General features: G+C 43.0%; 1 protein-coding gene across 1 annotated transcript in view; it reads left to right on the plus strand.

Annotated features, from left to right (window-relative positions):
• The window catches only part of SETD1B (SET domain containing 1B, histone lysine methyltransferase), a 64,846-nt gene that overhangs the window by 21,308 nt on the left and 21,796 nt on the right, over nt 1-21,742 (plus strand). The window contains exon 7 of the mRNA XM_054006599.1: nt 16,772-17,539. Coding sequence (XP_053862574.1) covers nt 16,772-17,539 — 768 coding nt within the window. The remainder of the gene's footprint in view (nt 1-16,771; nt 17,540-21,742) is intronic.

Below are 21,742 nucleotides of genomic sequence, written 5' to 3' on the forward strand. Positions count from 1 at the left end.
CCATAAATAAGTGCTGTGTGCATGTCTCACCCTTATGTCTGATCCTTCAAAAGCATCATATATGTGGATGCCTGTGCCCATGCAGAGGCCCATGGCAGGACTGAGGTCTAACAGATTTTTTGCTTTTAAATTCCAATGGAAACAGTTTTTTGTTTCAACAAACACCCCACTGCATTGTCTGCAACCCAAGCAGCGCAGCCTAGTGCAGGAGAACCAGAAAGTGAAATTTGCTGTAAACCAAAATGATCTTTCTCACTACTGGATATTTGTTTTCCAGTCCTGCCCATGACATTCTAGGTACTGGGGACGTACGCAAAGATGACAGTACCTGTTCTGAAGGCCTTACAGTAATCGTTTTTCATTGTCATTAGAAAAATACAACCTTGGGGTGGCATATAGAGTAAAATGTAAAAGATTTAAAAGATTTTAGCTGTTAAAAATCTATAGTTTTATTAACGTGGATGAAGATTTTGTTGGTCGAAGGAGAAGATATTGGACTGTCTATACTCATCCCTGATGGAACTCAATTGACTTCAGTTGGACAACACCAAGGATGCACTCGGATCTTTATTATTGATCTGATAGCATAATTTTAAATGGTCCAAAGAATTTAGTGTCTATATGCTTTTGACTCATATTTTTGGCCATTTTCATTAGTGTGCTGTGGCAACAATAATAGTCCACAATTGCCACTACTTTTTAGCAAGATACAGCATTAATCTTGTCTGCAATGTGTTAAGCATATTGATTACAGTATATGGAATACAATTTAATTACCTACTGTTCACTTTTGCCCTTTTTAAAGGAGTTGAGGATAAATAATCCAAAGTAAAATGGTATTAACTGAAAACCATAGGGTAAGGTATTTTTAAAAGGAAGATGCATGATTGGTCAATAAAGAGACCGAGGCTTTGGTAGTTAATGGACTAAATCAAGTAGGTGAGTTGTGGTGGACTTAATTCTGAATACTTAAGCAAAGAGCTGTCTTCAGTGTGGAGTTATGGCTTTTCTCACAATTGTTTGCATATAGTATTTTGGATGAATAATCTGTCTATGCAGGTATTCATCTGTAATTTCAAAGTAATCAACTAGTCTAATGGGAAAGCATATTTTGATAAAAACTTTATCCATCTGGAGTAATCTAGACGTGGCCTCAGACAGAAAAAATATATATAAATCCACGGTACGCCCACATCTTGAATACTGCATGCAGATGTGGTCGCCCCATCTCAAAAAAGATATATTGAATTTGGAAAAGGTTCAGAAAACGGCAACAAAAATTATTAGGGGTATGGAATGGCTGCCATCTGAGGAGAAATCAATAAGACTGGGACTTTTCAGCTTGGAAAAGAGACGAGTAAGGGGGGATATGATAGAGGTCTATAAAATCATGACCGGTGTGGAGAAAGAAAATAAGGAAGTGTTATTTATTCCTTCTCATAACACAAGAACTAGGGGCCACCAAATGAAATTAATAGGCACTAGGTTTAAAACAAACAAAAGGAAGTATTTTTTCACACAACGGACAGTCAACCTGTGGAACTCCTTGCCAGAGGATGTTGTGAAGGCCAAGATTATAACAGGGTTAAAAAAAAAACTAGATACATTAATGGAGGATAGGTCCATCAATGGCTATTAGCCAGGATGGGCAGGGATGGTGTCTCTAGCCTCTGTTTGCCAGAAGCTGGGAGTGAGCAACAGGGGATGGAACAGTTGATGATTACCTATTCTGTTCATTCTCTCTGGGGCACCTCGCATTGGCCACTGTTGGAAGACAGGATACTGGACTAGATGGACCTTTGGTCTGACCCAGTATGGCCGTTCTTATGGCCTATTGCATGTACACTCAAATGTGTTTAAAATTGATATATTGAACACACAAAAGCGTTGTTAGGGGAGAGATTTTAATAGGAGGGAAATAAGAGCTTTAGATTTTTCCCAGCCCATCCTCTTTGGATCCTGGACAGGAATTGTAATGCTAATAATATTACTGTTCACTCTTTCAGTGATTTTCAGTCAAGAATCTCAATAATTTAAGCAAAGTGCTTTAAGTGTTATCATTCCCATTTTTACAGATGGCGTAACTTAGGCCCAGAGAGGCCCACAGTCTCACAGCAAATTAGGAAAGGGAACCAAAGTTCAGTCAGGAACCAGAACACAGGTTTCCTGACTTTTAGTCTCTTGTTCTAACTAATAAACAACCTACCTATTTGCAGTGACTTGCTTACTTTCACGATGATCACCTCTGAAATAACTATCCCAGGATTGCGACTTTCTATGGGAGAGAATAAGTGAAGAATCTGGGCCTATCCAAGCACAAATCAGCAAAGAGAGGGCAAAGACTGGCTATAGAAGTTCTCAGCAGGCGAGAATAAGATGGCCTAGTCTGCCTTTTCCATCTCTAAATTCAGTTATTCAAGTTTCGTTCTCTACCTATTTTACATACAAACTGCAATGCTATCCTTATAAATGTTTTTCATCAAATCAAAATGCCAATGGAAACACCACCCCAGTTGAGGGATGTATTGAAAACAGCGTTAGTTTGTGACATTTGCTGCTACTTACCGTAATTTATGTGCTGCTTCTCATCTGTATTAAGGTAACTGAGCAAGTATAATATCTGCAGGGAGCTAAGGGGAAGCCAGATGTCGTTCATTTGGGTACCTTTAGCTACAAGTTTAGCCAAGAATCTCCAGCTACAATTGTAGAAAGTTTTTCTACTTCTAGCCTTCCTCCTGCACTGCCCCCCCCCACCATCTGGAGAGGAATACCACCAAGGGGGAACTTGCCTTCTGGTACAGAGCTCTTGTTCATTGGGCAGGTTTGAAAAGGAAAAACTTTCTGATGCTCCTGACTGGATATTGCTATAGGCATTGATGGGGATTGAGGGAGATAGCTGTATTATTTTTATGAATATTATATGTACGTCAGTTTACCGGCTTGATGATATTCTGCCTGCCTCTATGAAGTTGGAAAAATGAAGCAATGACAGAAATAAGATATCTGCAGAGATAATACCAAGGGTCCTAATGAGAACAATAAAGAACTGTTAATTGGGAAATGCCTACTTGACCGGTTCAAGCCAGGTTAACAAGTTTGTTTTTCCATCTGGGACCCTAAGTTGAAAAGGATCATAACCTGTTAAAACCCACCTGGAGAGAAAGGAATGGGAGACCAGGCAGCAGCTGCTTGGGGAGAGATGCTGACAGGGAGAGAGAGAGAAACAGCAGCAGATCTGTCTGTCCCTCCCAGGTCAGAAGTAGGCATCCTGGTCTGAGTGGAATTTACCAAAAACTTGCAAGGTAAAGAAGTTTTCTGTAGGAGCCAGACATATGGGGCTTTTGGTGATTTAATACTTTTCTCTGCTTATGTACCTTTTGGGTAAATAAACAATACTTTTGTTTTCAGTCACTTTAATCGGGTGCAGGTCACAAGTTTCTGGAGAGAAATTTTAATGCAGGTGCCAAATACAGTTGATCCTGTCATGTTTACACAGTTGGGAAATGGGGGCTGCAACCTGGAGTTCCAGTCAAAGAGTGCTTGAACTATGGCATTCCAACCTTCAGAGAGGTGAAGAAAGCCAGGCAGTCACCTGAGGGGTGCACTCGAGAGGCAGTGCAAAGGTATCTAAAAGGCAGCTCACCTGTAACTCTGACAGCATCCGTTCCAAGAGAAAATTGATGTGAAAGAAAGATCATTAGTTTTTAAAGAGAAGGGTAGAATTGAAAGGTGACTTGATAAATACTACTTTTTGCCCACTGCCTCTCAAACACCATCTCCCTGTATTATTATATTCTTACTGAGGAAACCCCATACTGCAAGGGCTGCATTTCTCTTAGTTGATAATATATTATTACATATTGAACTCCTTTTATTACTGACTGTGGGAAATCTGCAGAAATTCCCAACTGGAACAAAGACAGTGCTTCCCTAATTACATAATAGTAGTAGTAGTAGCAATAATAATAATAGTCACATGATTTCATCCATTTTTGGTGGTAGTAGAGAGGTGTTAAGGAAGAAAGTCAAATCAAACAACTTTTCACCAGTAGATCTAGATTGAATACAGTGTCTGTACAAAAATAAACTGGTTTGATAGTTACTTGCTAGCAGACCAGGCTGTTTTGCAGGCTTACCTGCTTTATTACTTGCGCGGAGTAGCAAGAACTGAATTCATGAGTTAGTTTGACTTAATAGTTTTATATATGAGAGGAAATTCCAAAGTTTGGGAAGTGGCTTTCTGAGCTGTTACCTAGTACTGCATGCTATCTGTGACCTCTACTAGGATATTGTGTCCTTTTTGCTTGCAGATGGACTTTGATCTAATATAGTTAGTTCCTTTCTTTAACTTTGACCCTAAGGTACCACTGTGGAATGCTGAATGGATCTGTGACTGCACATGAGAGGCAGTAGCACCAATCGTATCTATAATAGTTTTGGTACTGAGGACTTTAGGTCTCCTCCCATCAGCCCCAAATTCCTTGGTCTTTCTCTGTCTCTTTAGAGAATAAGATGCAGCCTCAAATCCCTGCTCTTTCCAGCCTGCAAAACCTTAGAATAAAATCCACTGGTAGTGTCTGAGATGGCAGAAAACTTCAAAGAGCAAGCCAATTAAATGTTCTTTTTTCAGGCCCTCTATCAGCTGGATTTACCTTATTTGTTTCCAGAGACTCTGAACTGTTGAATCAGGAGGTGATGGACGGGAGATTTACCTGGATCTTCCACCTCCAGCAGGTCTGGCTGATCTGCATAGAAGTCGTTGGGAGAAGTAGAGACTATTCCCTGACTCTTTGGTCAGTAGGGGGTATTCTCTTGCCACTCCACCATCACTTATGCATGATTTAGCTTCCCTGTTGGCTAAAGCCTTTGAAGTGAAGAGTGCAAATGGCTCCTTAAAATATCCCTTTCCTTCCCCCACCCTAAATAGGGAAACCAGAACAGTATGTCTGCAGAAACTGGCTGCATTGTTAAATAGCTGCCCAAGGCAGGACACCCCCCCCCCTGCATCTCCTACTCTTCCTGATAAAGCTGGCTTAAACCTTCTTGACAAATCTCACAATAAACAGGTAATCGCTAGGAAAGAGCTTTGGGGAAGCTCTCCTTTCTTCTCCTGTGGGGGTTGTCCCTGCAGACAGCTATGTCTGAGGACGTCCCAGAGGAAGAGTCTGGCTCCTCTAAATTCTCCCATCAGAATTTGGGATCAGATGCTGGGGCTCGTCATGAAAAGCCCAAGGATGGGGTTTTCAGAAGTGTTCAGTGGGAGCCAATGGGAGCCGTTAGATCAATGCCGAGAGCTTGTGAAAAGCCAACCCCAAATATTTAACTTTTATAACAGACCCAATTTTTAACTTTTATGGTCCTGGCAGTAAAGGAAAGAAACTTCCAGAGGACCTATTTCTTTGGCTCTAACCCTTCCTGAGAGGGACCTCAAGGCTCCCTGTTGTGTCCATTCCTGGAGTCGTCCTCTCTCCCTTTCAAGAGACCTCAGGAGCTAAAGGGCAGACTTCTCACCTTTCTAGACCAGTGGAGACCTGATCGCCTCAGACCACTGAGCTCTCTGCAGCATCCCAAGGTTACTGCCTACATCTATCCCCTTTGCTCAGAACAGCGTTGTCCCCCACAGGCTGCCTCAATTCTTGAACAAAAGATCAAGGTATTAGCCATAGGCAAATACAAGCAGTTGATCCTGTTGTTCCATTTCCTCCTGACAAGAGATTCTCTGGTATTTATTTCATTGTCCCCAAAAGAACAAGCGGGGTTTGTCCCATTTTGGGCTTAAAATAGTTAGACCAAGGTCACTTTGTGCCCAAAAGGTTCACACACAACACACATGGTCATTCCAGTGTTCATCTGTGGACCCACAGGAAGCTTATCTACGCATACCACCAGCAGTTCAATACCAGAAAGATGATTCTGCCTCAGGTGCTTCTGTCTACAGTACTGTGACCATATTAGGTTCCTTCATCTTAATTTACTGGGTCTCACTCTGTGGAGAGGACCAGTGGCCTGGATTCCAGATCCTACATAGATGTTAAAACAGGAGCTGATTTACTGGTGTTCCAAGTGTAAAAAGAAGCTGAATGTGACTATTAAGGGGATCTTCCTTCCTTTTTGCCAGTACTAGCCGTAGGCATTTCTCTGCTATGAGAGAGCTATTCCGCTGCTTATTAAAATGCCCAGGTGAGCTGAGGTAGTTGACTTCAGATATTCTCAATTGCCCTTCTGTGGTTTCTCCCTGCATGAGGCACAATCTAATTAGGAACCAACACCTGAGCCTGGCACATTGTGAGACACAAACATGCACCGTAGTGGCATTTCTTTACACACCAGGTAGTCCTAGGAGTGAGACGTGGTTTTCTGGGGAATTGCTCCCTCTATTCCTTTGTGTTTTCCGGTATCGTCTTAAGGCTTCCTCTGAGCGTTTAACAAAGCAGCATAAATTAGGGGGTGATGTTTGATTTTTTCCAATAAGATGCTCTTTGTTTTTGATGAGTACTTTAAATTTTACAATTGCTTTTGTCTCTATTTGTAGAGCAGTGTAGGTTTACACTGTTCTGAATGGTGGGTGATCTGTGCCAAACAAATAATGTGTCCTTGCTCCAATTTGCTGCCAGTTTAACAACACAATCAAAAACAAGCCAAGACGCAGCATGCATTGAGTGAGGTGTTGCCATTGCTTATAACTATTATTATTTGTTAGTAAAATAAAAAACACACCCAAAGTTTTATACTGAGCAGTTAAAAAATGAACAAACAAAAACTCTTAGTGTGTTGAAATCCTACCTTTTGTAGCACAGTACCAGCATATGCATTGGGGTTGGTTGTTGACTTAATCTACTTTCCCTCTCTGCCTGTGTCGCTTTCTCTTCTTGCAGAATTTCCTTTTGTAACCTTTGCCCAATGATTTGATTTGAAAGGTGCTGTGTCAAAAGTGTGGAAGTAAATTTGGCTATTTACAATCTTCCATTCTCTAATTAAACACTTTTTGTTTTGAAGAGTATTCAGTCATTTACTTACATTACATGATATTGTAATCTTATAACTTGCATGTAGCTATACATCGCACTTTCCAGTAGTCTGTGCTCCAAAGAGCTGACAATCTGAACCCACAGTGAGCCCGTACAGACTCACTACAAATGGTGTGTGGTGGAGTTTTAGTCTGATATTGCACCCTGGCTTTGCAAAACAAGCTCCTTTTTTTGGGAGTGGCAAGTGTTGATTCAGGAAGCTGTTCTGTAGTAAGTTGTGTCATAGAAGAATGGCTGATGTGGGCAAATGAGGCAAAAGGATCTCCTAGAAGGAGAAGTTTAGTAGAGGATAAGGAGTCTGATACAAATAATAATAATTTTTTTGTATAGCTGCAGCCGCATGCATGCTGCTAGGTTTCAGAGTGGTAGCCGTGTTAGTCTGTATCAGCAAAAAGAACAGGAGTACTTGTGGCACCTTAGAGACTAATAAATTTATTTGAGCATAAGCTTTTGTGGGCTAAAACCCACTTCTATAGACCTCAAAGTTGCAATACTCCAACAAAAAAACTTCAAAAACAGACTCCAACGAGAAACTGCAGAATTGGAATTAATTTGCAAACTGGACACCATTAAATTAGGCTTGAATAAAGACTGGGAGTGGATGGGTCATTACACAAAATAAAACCTATTTTCCCATGCTAATTTTTCCCCCTACTGTTACTCACACTTTCTTGTCAACTGTTGGAAATGGGCCATCCTGATTATCACTACAAAAGTATTTTTTTCTCCTGCTGATAATAGCCCACCTTAATTGATTACTCTCATAATAGTTAGTATGGCAACACACATGTTTTCATGTCCTCTGTGTGTGTGTATATATATCTTCTTACTGTATTTTCCACTGCATGCATCCGATGAATTGGGTTTTAGCCCACAAAAACTTATGCTCAAATAAATTTGTTAGCCCTCGTTCTTTATGCATGCTGGTGTTTGCTGTCTACAGTAAGATGAAGGACAAGACTAATGGATGTGAAAGGTCTGGGGAAGAGACAGTAAACAAACAATTGTAGCTTCTATTTGCATGTTTGGTCCCAGATAGCCTCTAATGCAGTGGTTTTCAACCTTTTTTTAATTTTCAGACTCCTAAAAAATTTCTAATGGAGGTGCGAACCCATTTGGAAATCTTAGACATGGTCGGAGGACTGCCAGGGGTCCATAAACCACAGGTTGAAAGCCACTGTTCTATAGTAGTAACAACCTTTCGCAGACCCCTTAGACATAGTCTGCGGGTCCTCAGAAGTCCACGGACCACTGGTTGAAAACCAGTGCTTTACAATATATGCATCATTGAAAGAAAGATCTGTTTTATGATGTCAATTAAAAATGCAGGAGGAGTTTGTCATAAATATGCTCTTGAGTGTTTCGGCCTCATGACTGCCACTAGCCAGCAAAAGATAATTACTAATAGCATCCACTCGCTCATGTCTTACTGCTTGATCATTCCACTTCTGAAAGGCAAAATGTATCGTTGGGTGCGGTGTTCTTTTCTATATGCTTTGCAGTTGTTCCCTGAAAGTGTGTGTGTAATTAAAACCAAAACAAAAAAATCCCTAAAAACCAGCACTTCTGCCCTGGCATCTAACTCTGGACAGCAAAATAATGACGTGTTGCACTATGCCACCTGTGTCTGCAGCAGGATCTCTGTGCTGGGTTTGAATCTGTTTGTGTTTAAAGAAAAGGAAAATGTTTCTCAGTGCAATATCGTGTTTTTGAGGAACTGTTGCGTGTGACTAGGCTGCATGCTCAGTCTTGGAGTTGTTTTTGTTCTGGTAGGGTGACCAGACAAGAAGTGTGAAAAATCGGGACAGGGGTGGGGGGTAATAGGAGCCTATATAAGAAAAAGACCCAAAAATCAGGACTGTCCCCTATAAAATTGGGACATCTGGTCACCCTATGTTCTGTAGTAAGAAATCGAGTGACAAGTTTAAAATGTTCAGTTCTCTTTCAGATTTCCAGGAGAAGCAACTCAGGAAATTGCTCAAGGAGATTTGTATGTAATAGATTCGAGGGCCATTGTTTTCTTCTAATCGTGGGCATATTGACCTTGGGCTATTTTCTTTATAGAATACCACCACTCTGTCATGCGGATGGTAGGAGAGAGCCCAACATGTACCCTGCAATAAATGGCAGCAATAGTCTAGTAGCTAGGAAGTTAGAGGAACCTTGGTTCTATTCTTGACTCTGTCACTGCCTTGCCGTTTGCCTTTGTTAAATCAGTTAACTTCTCTGGTGCCTCAGTTTCACAGGCAGTGGAGTGTTGTTTTTGAAAAAGAGATTAATGATACTTGCTCCCTCCTTTTTGTGAACCTCTTTGGATGGGCCTAATCCAAAACTCAGTGAAGTCGTTTAAGTGCTCAGTCTTTTGTCATTCAGTGAGGTTATGCTAAAGTAATGTTTTATTTTGAGACGCGGGACTGGCTTCTTTTCTAGCTCTCTTGCCAGACTTCCTCTCAACATTTAAAATTACTAAGATTTTGGTATTTAAATGCGGACTACTCAGATTTTTAGTCATAGCTTTAAGGGCCATATTCTGCCTCCACAGTTCCCATTCGTTGGCCGGTGTATAGGAGGGAAGATTTGGAGCTTAAATATCTCACAAAGAGCATTCAAGTTGGTAAATCTAGTATAATTTAAATTGTTGTTTGTTTATATTGTGTATATGCACCTAGGTGCTGACTGTGAGCACTCTTTTTAAAATCGTCAAGAGTCTGTTTTTTCTCCCTTTTCATGAGGTATCGCCAGAAAAGTAAAACTTAATGTTACATTTTCCTTTCTCAGGACATGTTTTGCTGGAGGGAGAAAGGGAAAGTAAATTTGTTCCCTCCTCTTTTTGTTTCGAGCATTAGCTGGAACAGGCGCAACGGAGTTTCCACATTTTACAAGCAATGCTTTGTTTCTTCATTAATATTAACAATCTCGTCCTGCATCACACTGACTGCTATTTAACCTGCATTTCATTATATTCGTTCTTGATGGTTCAACTGGGATTGCTGACCCAGTGCTATTTACTGTAGGGATAGATTGGAGTAATCTTTTGCATTTGGTGATACAGGCTGCCTAGCACAAATGTGTGACTTGATGATAAACAGAAGGTTTGAGTAAAAGTGACAGGCAGTTGTCAAGTTCTGATCACATCTGTGTGTCTAGATTTCAGTGAGATGTTATGAGACTTATTTATTTTAAAGTAAGACTTAGCCTTAAAGGTGCCACAGGACCCTTTGTTGCTTTTTACAGATTCAGACTAACACGGCTACCCCTCTGTTATTTTAAAGTGAAATTAGTGCTTATAAAATTCTCCTGGGACAGGACAGATAGAGCATGGACAGTTATAGTGCAGACTTCCAAACACAGACCTTGTCCCTGTTCATGAGATCACTCCTACAGTTTAGAGGAGAGCTCAATCTCTCTGGCTTCACCTCAGTGCTTGAAACTACTGAAAAGGATACCAATTGTGCTGATGAATTTTGTAATGTGGAACTTTTCTCAACTGAGACTGGATTGGATTAAGATTTAGGTCACCAAATAATGACTAATTTTGGTCATTACTGACCTGGATTAGGATTGTTACTCTAGATGTGAGGGGCTCCAAATTCCATCGCTATCCAGTCTAATCGACCATGGGATCTCAGGATGTGGTGTTCTGTTTTCTTTGCTGTAGAAGTCTCTGTGCTGACAACTCGCTGTACCAGTATCAAATGGGGCACTTGGCGTTTTGGATTGACAATAAATGAGGCCATTTAAAACCAGTTATGCCGGTCTATCCAAACAGATTTGCATTCTAGAACACCTTTGAAAAATGTGGCATGCATATAATTAAATACCTGTTATGCCAATTCTTAAACACATTAGTGCAAAGTGAAGATGGCAACACTGATGACTCAGAGGTGCAACACAGATTAATACAGTTAGAAGTGCCTTTTCTTGTGGCAGGATTGGCTTTCTCTGAACTCATTTGATAAACTATCCTTTTGAAATCCAGGACTCATTGGTTTTGGTATAATATCAAGGACTGTGATTTAACCCAGTTTTGTGGAAATGGAGTCCCCAAGTGAACAAAGCCTACTCACTTTTTTTCATGAAGAAAATGAGGGATGGGCAGATGGTCTAGGCCATGGGTTCTCAAACTTCATTGCACCGCAACCCCCTTCTAACCATAAAAATTACTACACCACCCTAGGAGCGGGGGGACGGACAGAAGCCTGAGCCCGCCCAAGCCCCACTGACCTGGGCAGGGGTTGCCAAGCTGAAGCCGAAGCTTTAGCTTTCACCTCTCTCTCCTAATCTTGTGTATTGTTTTTTTCCTCTTTCCTTTCTGCCCTGTCTCTCCCTACTGTTACCTTTTACCTTTCTTCTCTATCTCCCCATGGGATGAAAATTGGACCTCAAATCCTGTTTGCTCTCCAGATACTGGTGAATTGCAAAGCCTTGATGTTTTAGGAAGGATGGGCAAATGTTGTGACTTTCCATACACAACCCCATAAATGTCAGAAGAATTTACATTGTTGTATGCAGTATTTTTGTAGCCGTGTTGGTACCAAAATATTAGAGAGACAAGGTGAGTGAGGCAATATCTTTTATTGGACCAACTTCTGTTGGTGTGAGAGACGAGCTTATGCAGAGCTCTTCTTCACATCTGGCCAGACCCACCCATCCACCTTGTCTCTCAGAATAATTTACAGCAGCATTCCAAACTTACACTGGACTTTAGTCCATGTGTATTTGCAGTTCCCATGTCAGTGCAAGTAAGCCAAATAAAAGAATAAAGAGAAGCTCATTTGTAGCCAAAGCACTTTATTAAAGTTTTAAAAGAAGTCAGGTTAGGCCTGCTGGCTTTTGTTACCTATAATTTTGAACACCGTTCTGCTAGATCATTCCTTGAAGAGGAAATCTTCCCTCCTCATCCTCTATGCAGGATTGCCCAGCACTGAGACAGCTGCCTAGAATGACCCTCTAAGAGTGTTCGGAATGTTGGGGAATTCTGGGTGGCGGTAGTTCCCGTGAGCAGGTCTTATGAGTTATAATGTAAATAGGCTACCTTCTGGTGGGGGTTTTCCAACAGAGGGTACTGCTGATCATGGTGCCTCAGCATTACCTGTGCTCCAGAAAGAAGGTGCTGACTCGGGCAGGATCATTGGGATTAATGTCACATAATGTTGGCGCAGTATATCGGAGGTGGAGAACCAGGAGCCAGTGAAGTACAAGCTGTCCAGCTGCCGTGGCGGGCTTACGCTGCCTCCCTTGTGGAAGAAGGGGAGGACTGGGAGACAGTCTGCCTAGGGCGCACGGAAAATGTAGGTGGATCTGGGCCCCAACGCTTGCCATGGATCTTCATATTCTGTCTCTCTGCCTTGTACTGTTCCCCCACCAGGAGGAGGTGAAGTGACTTTCCCTACAGATCTCAGCACTGCTCAGCCAGCAGAATTTAAAGTCACCTCTTGCTTTGCTCAGTAACCTGAACACACCAGATTCCCTTGGGTTTCATAACCAGTAATGGATATTTTACATTGAGCACCTCCTGTGTTGGATCTGGGTGCTTTTTAACAACATCTTTCATGCTTCGCTTGTTGAAAAATGGGTCTAGTTTCAAGTAACCTTCCTTACACCTGACACGACCTGTCTATTCATTCCCCTCCTCTGCCCCCCTTCGCTGAAGCATTGTTGAAACTGCAGGCTTTCTCCTCATTCATAGCTTTCCTGGTCCCTGAGACATAATCTGCTGCTCCCTGAGCTGCCAGAGTGGACCAGTGGGAAAGATTGCAAAGTGTATTAAACACAATTGGAAATTTTAGATGGCAAGTCACGAGGTGCTCAGGATGAAGAGGGCAGAAATCATAATTATATTGAAAGTCCAGTGCTTTGGGTAATTGTTTCGGACCCCAGACACACTTTATTTTTCAATTTTAGCCAGTCATTTTAGGATTTATAAAATGCATGCGTGAAGATAGAGAGTTACTAACGCAAGACGCTGAGCACTTTCAGAATTATTCCCATGTCACTGTCACTCTGTAGAGCTCTGCTAACAGTTAGGGTTGCCAGCCTTCCAGGATTGGCCTAGAGTCTCCCAGAATTAAAGATTAATCTTTAATTAAAGATGTCGTGATGAAATCTCCAGAAATACATCCAACCAAAATTGGCAACCCTACTAACAGTGGGCAGAGACAAACCATTATTACCAGCATTTCAAAGTGGAGCTGGGCAAATGTCTTTTGGCTAATAGCTTGTTTGCTGAAAAATGCATTTTCCCATCAAACAAATCTATTTGCAAATTTGGGTTGAATGTGGCAAACAATTTCAGCCAAATAAAAAATGGAGGAGGGGCTTTGAAAAGTCTAAATGAAAATCAGTGTTTCATTTCAAAATGTAGCTAGATCTGTTAAATAAATAAAATGGTGAAAAACACCCAAAAACCTGGTCTAAAAAGAAAAAATACCCTCCTCCTGCCCCTCTAACTCTCTCCCTCCCCCCCCCAAGTTTCTGGTTGAATGAAATGTTTTGTTTGAACCCAAATTTATTTTTTGTTCAGCTGTTACAGATAAGCCACTGAAATATCAATTATTTGTTCTATTTCTAAGGCACCCACCATAGCATTAGTACATGTATGTTGGTGATTTTTCAGGAAAAAGGGCCAGTTTTCTTGCCATTTTTGTAAACCACTTACTTATGAGTGGTTGGGTCTAGCTTAGAGAGACGAGGTGGGTGAGGCAATCTCTTCTATTGGACCAGCTTCTGTTGGTGAGAGAGACAAGCTTTCGAGCTATGCAGAGCTTCAGTTCTGGGGGTTGGCACTTGCTGGTGTGATCATTTTGCAGTTTATGAGTTAAGGAAGGGGCCTGACAAAAGAGGTGCACCGTGAGCTGAAGGCTTGCGAGCATGCTGTTGCAAGTCTTGTGCTTAGCCTGCTCTCTGGTGGTAGTTGCTGTACCAGAAGTATCCTTTGATTGATGATTCATGTTTTTATAGTGTGTGTTGGTAGTCACAGTGCAATCGATTCAGCTGTTTTGCCAACATGCTCATCCACCCATGCGCAAATATTCCAGTTAAAAAAAAACAACCCCACAAAAATCACAGACCCCATGAATCCCTTGACTGTTATGGCAAAAATACAGCCACAACTATTGTGCAGGTTCCGTGTCTTTGGATTTGTGGGGTGGTTTCTGTATTTAGTCTAGCATGTGGCAATGTGCAAGCTGTTTGTTTTGCCTTGTTATGCACTGCGGTTGGGAAGAAGGAACTGCTTGCAAGAAATAATAAGGCAGTGGGTCCAGTTGTGTTCAAGCAGCGGATGCAGAGGGGAAATAGGTGATCAGTTGTGCTCCCACTATTCAGTGCTGCTAGCTGGAAAAATGGAGACTGAATTTTATTTTTTTTTTTTCTTCCCCTGGGGCCAGTGACAAGGTGCTGTCACTCTGACCCTAACTGAGATCCAGTTAATAAGCAGCTTTGCCCTGATCAAGTATTCCAAAAAAACTGCCTCTGAGTGTTGGGTGCCTCTTCCATTCCCTATATTTTGCTGCTGGAGTTTTTAATGTTTTTTTTTTTTAATCATCTGAGGGATGGGATGGGATACATCTGCTTCCTGTGTGACTCCAAGCCTAAAATGCCTTTCCAGTATACTAGGCAGCTGAGACCTTGTTTGCTAAGTGCAACTCTATCTAGAATGGATTTAGCTGATCAGTTGCTGTTGTGCTGTATGGTGTTTACAAAGGCAGTTCTTGGTACTCTCTGAATCTCAGAGCAGCCAGGTGCCCTTGGATGTCTTAATCCATTTACATAATAGCACCATTGACTTTGAATGGGTTTTTTTTTTTGTTTTTGTTTGGTGGGGTTGTTTTTTTTGGGGGGGGGGCGAAGGGGGACGTAGGTTTTGCATTTTATACAAAATATCTATATCCATATTCCATATGGTCGTGTAGAGTGTCTGTTCAGAAACTTGGGCTCTGTACAGTGATGATCTGCCAAAATCTTAACAACCAGTTCCCTCCTCCTCATCCCACGAGGGGGTCGTGGTCCGCCCCCGCCCCCCAGGACTCCTGGCCCATCCAATCCCCCACGTTCCTTGATGCCCTCCCCGACACCTGCCCCATCCACCCCCATTCCCTGTCCCCTGACTGCCCCCCGTCGCCCCATCCAACCCCTCCTCTCATTCCTGATGGCCCCCTGGGACCCCTGCCCCATCCAACCACCCCTTCTCTCTGTCCCCTGACCGCCCCTGGAACCCCTGCCCCTGACTGCCTCCCACCACCCCATCCAACCCCTGCTCCTTCCTGACTGCCCCCCCGGGACCTTTGCCCCCATGCAATCCCCCAGTTCCCTGCCCTCTGATTGCCCCAACCCCTATCCACCCTCCCCACCACCACCCCGAACTCCCCTGCCCTCCAGCCAACACCCCCTCCCTGCTCCCCGCTCCTTTACCGCACTGCCTGGAGGTGGCTGCTGGCGCTACAGACTCATCATTCGGCCAGGGCTGGAGCCGCTCGGCTGGGCCGCACCTCCCTGGAACCCTCCTCACACCCCCCTGCCCCAGCTCACCTGTGCGAAGCTGCCACTTGCTTCTCAGCACTCCCAGGCTTCCCGTGCGAACAGCTGATTCGCGGGAAGCAGGGGAGGGGGAGGAGAAGAGGGGTGGAGCGTTCAGGGGAGGAGGCAGAGGTGAGCTGGGGCCGGAGGCGGGGCGGGGAGTTGCCGGAGCTTTACCAGTTGTTAAATTTAGAAGCCCTTTTAGACACGCGGGACAACCGGTTCTAAAAGGGCTTCTAAATTTAACAACCGGTTCCCGCGAATCGGTGCGAACCGGCTCCAGCTCACCACTGGCTCTGTCTACACTTGGAGATAAGGGTGTGATTCTCTTCTCAAGTAGACCTACTCGCGCTAGCTCTCATTGATCTAATGTGCTGAAAATAATAGCGTAGCCAAAGTAGGACAGGCAGTGGCAGGTACCCGTGAGGCCTGAGCGGGTTTGCCCTTGGGGGAGGTACCCAATGCCCACATTTGCTGCTGCCTTTTCTACTGTGGCTACACTACTATTCTTAGTTCACTAGCTTGATGAGAACTAGTTCAGTGTGTCTACTCAAGCTGGGAATCCACATCCCTAGCTCCAAGTGTAGACATACCCTGGGTCAGTGCCTCTCCCCATTCCCCTACCTCTGAGAATTTTGGATTCAATCTCTGAGGATCAAAGATCATTGAAAAGTAGATAAGGCGCTCCTTTCTCAGTCTGAAACACTTTGTCATAAGGCATAATTGTAACAGTTGCAAACATCACCTCTCTTCTGACTGTTACTTACGGTCAATATTTAGCTGCTAAAGTCTGAGGATTATGATTTTTAAAAGTGGAAACACTAACTTGCTGGAGAGTGTAAGGTTGATTAGTTACTCTTTTAAATTGTATTCTCTGTCCGTACTATGTGTCAGCAACAGATTGTGTAGCTCACCGAAGTGGGATTGTAGGTGCTTAACAAAATATGGGGGCAGCATTTACTATGTTGCATAGAAGCCAATTTTTGCTATTCAGCTGGCTAGAGCTGTTTCGCTGTTAGAAAGCTTTTACCGCATCACTTCCTGGAGGTTCCATGTGTAGTCTGACATGAAACAGAATGGCTTAAATGAAACTCCATGTGCTCAGTGGGACACACCTTCCTGTACATCGCTTTCCTTTATCCAATTATGATTAAAATGTCAGTAACATGACTCTTGTTCCAAACAACCAGTATAAAGGAATGTGTTTCTCTTCCCCTTTCTTCCAGGGTCAGCATTCTTCAGGGGAGGACATGGAAATATCTGACGATGAAATGAATTCTTCACCAATCACCAGTGCAGAATGTGCCAAAACTATTGTGGTGAACTCCTCTGTTAGCAACTCTGCTGTGATGACTCAGTCGATACCCATGCCCCCACCAGGGTTCCCTCCACTTCCACCTCCACCCCCACCCCAACCAGGCTTTCCAATGCCGCCACCTCTACCACCACCACCTCCACCAACTCATCCAGCTGTCACCGTCCCACCACCGCCGCTTCCTGCGCCACCTGGGGTCCCACCGCCTCATATCTTGCCTCCACTTCCTCCATTCCATCCTGGCATGTTTCCTGTCATGCAAGTGGATATGATAAATGTCCTGGGCAACCAGTGGGGCGGCATGCCAATGTCCTTTCAGATGCAAACTCAAATGCTGAGCCGCATGATGCAGGGGCAGAACACGTACCAGTACCCACCTTTTATGGGAAGCCGGATGCAGTTTGTGAATCTTCCTCCCTACCGTCCCTTCTCGATGGGGGCAGCTATTGGCCGGGGGCAGCAATGGCCGCCGCTGCCCAAGTTTGACCCCTCGGTCCCACCACCGGGTTATGTGCCGAAGAAGGAGGATCCGCACAAAGCTACTGTGGACGGTGTCCTCTTGGTGATTGTGAAGGAATTAAAAGCAATTATGAAAAGGGACTTGAACCGGAAAATGGTCGAGGTGGTAGCATTCAGAGCCTTCGATGACTGGTGGGACAAGAAAGAACGTCTAGCAAAGGTAGGCACTCTTAATGTTTCATACGTTAGAGCTGTGCAGATAGATCTGGAGAAGAAGGGCTTAAGGTGTTCCAAGGTAGGGTGTGAGCAAGTGAAAATGCGGGGGATCAAATTAGAGGAAACTTAAGGAGGAGTATCAGGAAAAGGTCCTAAAGAGTGAGCAATGAGACTATGGAATAGCTTTCCAAGGAAAGAGGTAGATGTCCCATTAAAATTAAATTGGAGGGGATGAATCCTAGACTAAATCTTTACGCAGTGAAATCAATGAGGAAAACTCTCATTTGACTTGAGTAGGACCTGGCTCTAGTTGACTTGCAGTAAAATATCAGCAGATACGTTCTGCAAATTAGACTTTCGGATGTAACATAGAGCCACGGTCCTCATAACTTGTTACTTGAGATCCCATGGCATTTTTTGTAAGACGAGAGGTGTTAACTCTGGTATCAGGGGAGAGTCCTCTACTTTGAGCTGGACACGGTATTCTTCACTTCCTTTCCAGCTGCCATGTTTCCACCCCAGACATTTGCTGCATTTTAGTGCTGGGTTAAATGTCTTGCATTCAGAACTACATCTCTCTCCTTGATTAATACTCAAGACATTCACTTCTTGACAAGGTCCCTCATGTTAACAAAAGAGTGAGTGCAGCATAAAGCTAGCTAGTGGGTGCATAAAGGGAAATGGGATAATTTGAGAAGTTGGCTTAAACGAGACCCTGAAGTGACCAAAAACTGATGGCAGAGCTCTTCAGTGGCAACTCGGTCTATTTTATACACTTCTGCCGCTGCTAGCTCTTGTGTTCTCTTCACTCTCCTGGAACTTACAGCTTGATTCAGCATAGGAAATATTTCTAAACCCAATCTGCATAGACTCACTGCCACAGGTTATGGAAAAGTTGGATAGTCTAGTAAGATTAATAAAATTACACTCTTATGAAACTAGAATTGCAGTTACGCTAACGAGGATCAGACGGAGCAGGGCTGTTGACGCTGCAGGGTGTGAGCTGGACATCAGCTGGGATCTGAGAAATCTTTGTTGGCACTTTGCTCTGTATAAATATTATACAGCGAGGTGAATTATGGGGGGTTCAAACCTTCCTCTCAAGTACTGGCTAGTGTAGGATACCACCCTGGATGAACCACTAGCATTCTGTTGCAGTGTAACAGTTACTATGTAGTGACATTGAATTCTATCAGAAAAGTCCATTTGACTAGTTCACCTGGTTTTGTTCTGTGTTTGTACTGTCCCCCATATAACACATTGGGGTTCCTATGTACTACAGTAATATAAATAATAATCATTAATTAATAACCTGATGCTGTGCCAGAACTCCAAAGCCAACCTGCCAACTGCTGTCCAGCAAGGTGGTAGTGGTCTAGACAAGCCATTTTGATGTTGTAGCTTGGGCCTATTACAGTTAATCTAGTATGATCTGTATTGCTTGCTTGATATCCTCCTCAAGCTTTTTCTGTATTAGCAGATATGAGCTGAACTTGTATTTTGTGTTCAATGAGGACAATGAACTTTGACCAGTTCAGTCGATGAACAGCAGTAGAAGGAATTGATCTTCTGATAATGCTTGTGAAGCCTCCTCATGGGATGGGTCAGAGTGAATTTTAGAAATCCATTCCCGAAGAGCCAATCAGAAGTAAATTATATCATCCTTCACTTAAAAGCTGTCAAGAGTCACCACTTCTTGAGACAGCTGCATGTTGATCCTGACTCCTCCCAACCCATGAGGTCTAGAGCTCCAACCTTGAAAAGGTTTGAATTCTCTTCTCCATCTGTTGGATCAAGTTTTCCCATCCACACCTACCTTGGATGAGCTGTGCTTTGCTGCAGCTGGGTTTTTCAAAGTGAGACTGTAGATTTGTCTATCAAGTCTCTGAGTGGCTAATATGTTTCATTTTAAAGATTTTGCTATTTCAATATTATCTGGGCTTGGAGGCCTCTAAGGCTTTTTATGCAAGGCTAGTATGGGCCTTGACCCTACTAACTAAAAATGAACACTTAGCTTTTCTTTGACTCTCATCATCCTTGCACCATAATATTGTGCCTTAAATTAAAAAAAAAAAGAAGAATTTTTAATTAAAAGGTCCAAAGTCACTTATTAATTCTGTCTGCTAATAAATGAAGTCTAATAAAGTGGGTTTAGGTTATAAAGGCCATTGGTTTCTCTAACCCATCTAAAATTCATTAGTATTGTGCAACGCAACATTGGTCCTTCACGGGTACACACGTGTAACTCAGTTACTTCATGTAGTTTCACACAGCTCAGTAAGATCAACAGTTGTTGGTTTCTGGGCTGTGAACATGAATCTGTTTCAAGAAGGGAACTGTCTCCAAAAGGTGAGTCGTATCCTCCTGGGTGGTCCACATGTGGTTCTGTTCAGGGTCCAGGAGCCATTCAGGCTGCTTGAACATTAGCTTACTCATTGACTTCTGATTGAGAGAGTATGATTTGGAGTATCATAGATTCTGGCTCAGTAGTAGAAATGTATTCTCGTGTTAGGCTGCGTATTTTACTCACAAGTTCCTCCTGCACATGCTTTTCCAATTTTATTTTAATGTGGGTACTGAAGGTGGTAGCTGTGGATCCAGCACCCGGCATTAGGGAGACCTAAAATGGGCTCTGAACTGGATAGCACTGCCCATTTGCCTTGTCAAGACTTGGAACCACCTGCTGTTTGAAGCTGCACTCTGGGGGTTTAGAAAGCATGGCTCACTCTGGCACAGTATGTGGAACCAGGCTTGAGAATGTTCACTGCTTTCTTTCATCAGAACTGATGTGGTGGCTTCCAGAAGCAAGATGCTGCAGAGTGAGGATAGTGCGACACTGGGTACCGGTCAGTCCTAAAAAGGCGTGTGTGGCTCGAGTGCTTTTCAGCAGGATCCACTATCCTTATTGCTCAGAGCAGTTAGTGCCTCTTGTGCAGCGAAATAGCTTCTTAATAGCCAAGATGGAAGAAGACTTCTCTTCATATGAAGAGTAGCCAGGTCATTTTTCCATCCCTTTTAAACATGAGTGCTCCCCAGACATAACCTGGGTTATTTGGATATATTATCAGTGTTACGGTCTGTTGGACAGGATCCTGAAGCTGATGTAGACAGCCAAATGGCAATGGACCGTGGCTTGCCTCTACATCCTTGACATGTGGATCACTTTTTGAAAAGAAAAATCCCCTCCTGTAAGTCTTTAAGGCCTTGAGGTTCCCAGATGTCAAGCTGTATCCTCTTGGGTGTATAACATGTAGTCCATCTGCAAGACGCAGTTTGAAAAGACACTATCAACATTGATAATCAAAATTTGCTTGATTTTTTTTTTCCCTTTCCCTTTTGTTTGTAAATCCATATAATTTTTTTAAATCACTTTTGATGCTAATTCTCATAAGTAGCCCTACAGTAATAAATCAGACTGTGTATCCCAATGTGCATGAGGGAAACCTACAATATGAACCCAGCATATCCATGTCCATGCACATACCTAAATTGGAGGGGGCGCGGAATCCCATTACAAGAGGATCAGGACAACCAGTGTCAAGCAATTATAACAAACGGCAAATGGGGAAAACCTCTACTCAGATCATTTAACCGGTCGATGACTGCATCCATCCCACCAAGGAAGGCTCTTGAACTGAGGTAGACACTCTTCCAGTTCAGAATGCAACTCCTTGCACAAGCATCAGAGGTTCATCTATGCTAAAGTGTCTGGTTGTGATGGCAGTTCTGAGAGCACTTGTGTGCGATCCCCATTTCCTGAAGACTGATTCCCCCTAATTCCCCCTCTCCTCTGCATCTTGTCTTATCTTACTTGTTTTGGACTGTGATGTAAGCCACATACTCTGTCTTTTAAGGACTTATTTGCATATACAGTGTTGGTTGTCCTAAAGTTTCCCTTAGATGGATCCTGTCACTGTTTTATTTAACTCTTTGATGGTTGGGGCATTGGTAGAGAAGTGGCTTAGATGACTTAATACAGTTCTTATCCCTGATTCATCTGGGTCAACCCTGACCAATGGAAACTTGAACAAGTATGTTCTGTATTTGTCATTGATAGGCCTCAGCATTGGTATGCTGGGGAGGCGTGAACAAAAGCTCAAATTTTCTAAAGGACACACACACACACACACACACACACACACACACACACACACACTTTAAGCACGTGTGACATAATGGTGCATCTTTCAGAAGATACTGTCTTTCC

The sequence above is a fragment of the Malaclemys terrapin genome, chromosome 16, assembly GCF_027887155.1.
Source record: "Malaclemys terrapin pileata isolate rMalTer1 chromosome 16, rMalTer1.hap1, whole genome shotgun sequence".
NCBI classification, from domain to species: domain Eukaryota; kingdom Metazoa; phylum Chordata; order Testudines; family Emydidae; genus Malaclemys; species Malaclemys terrapin.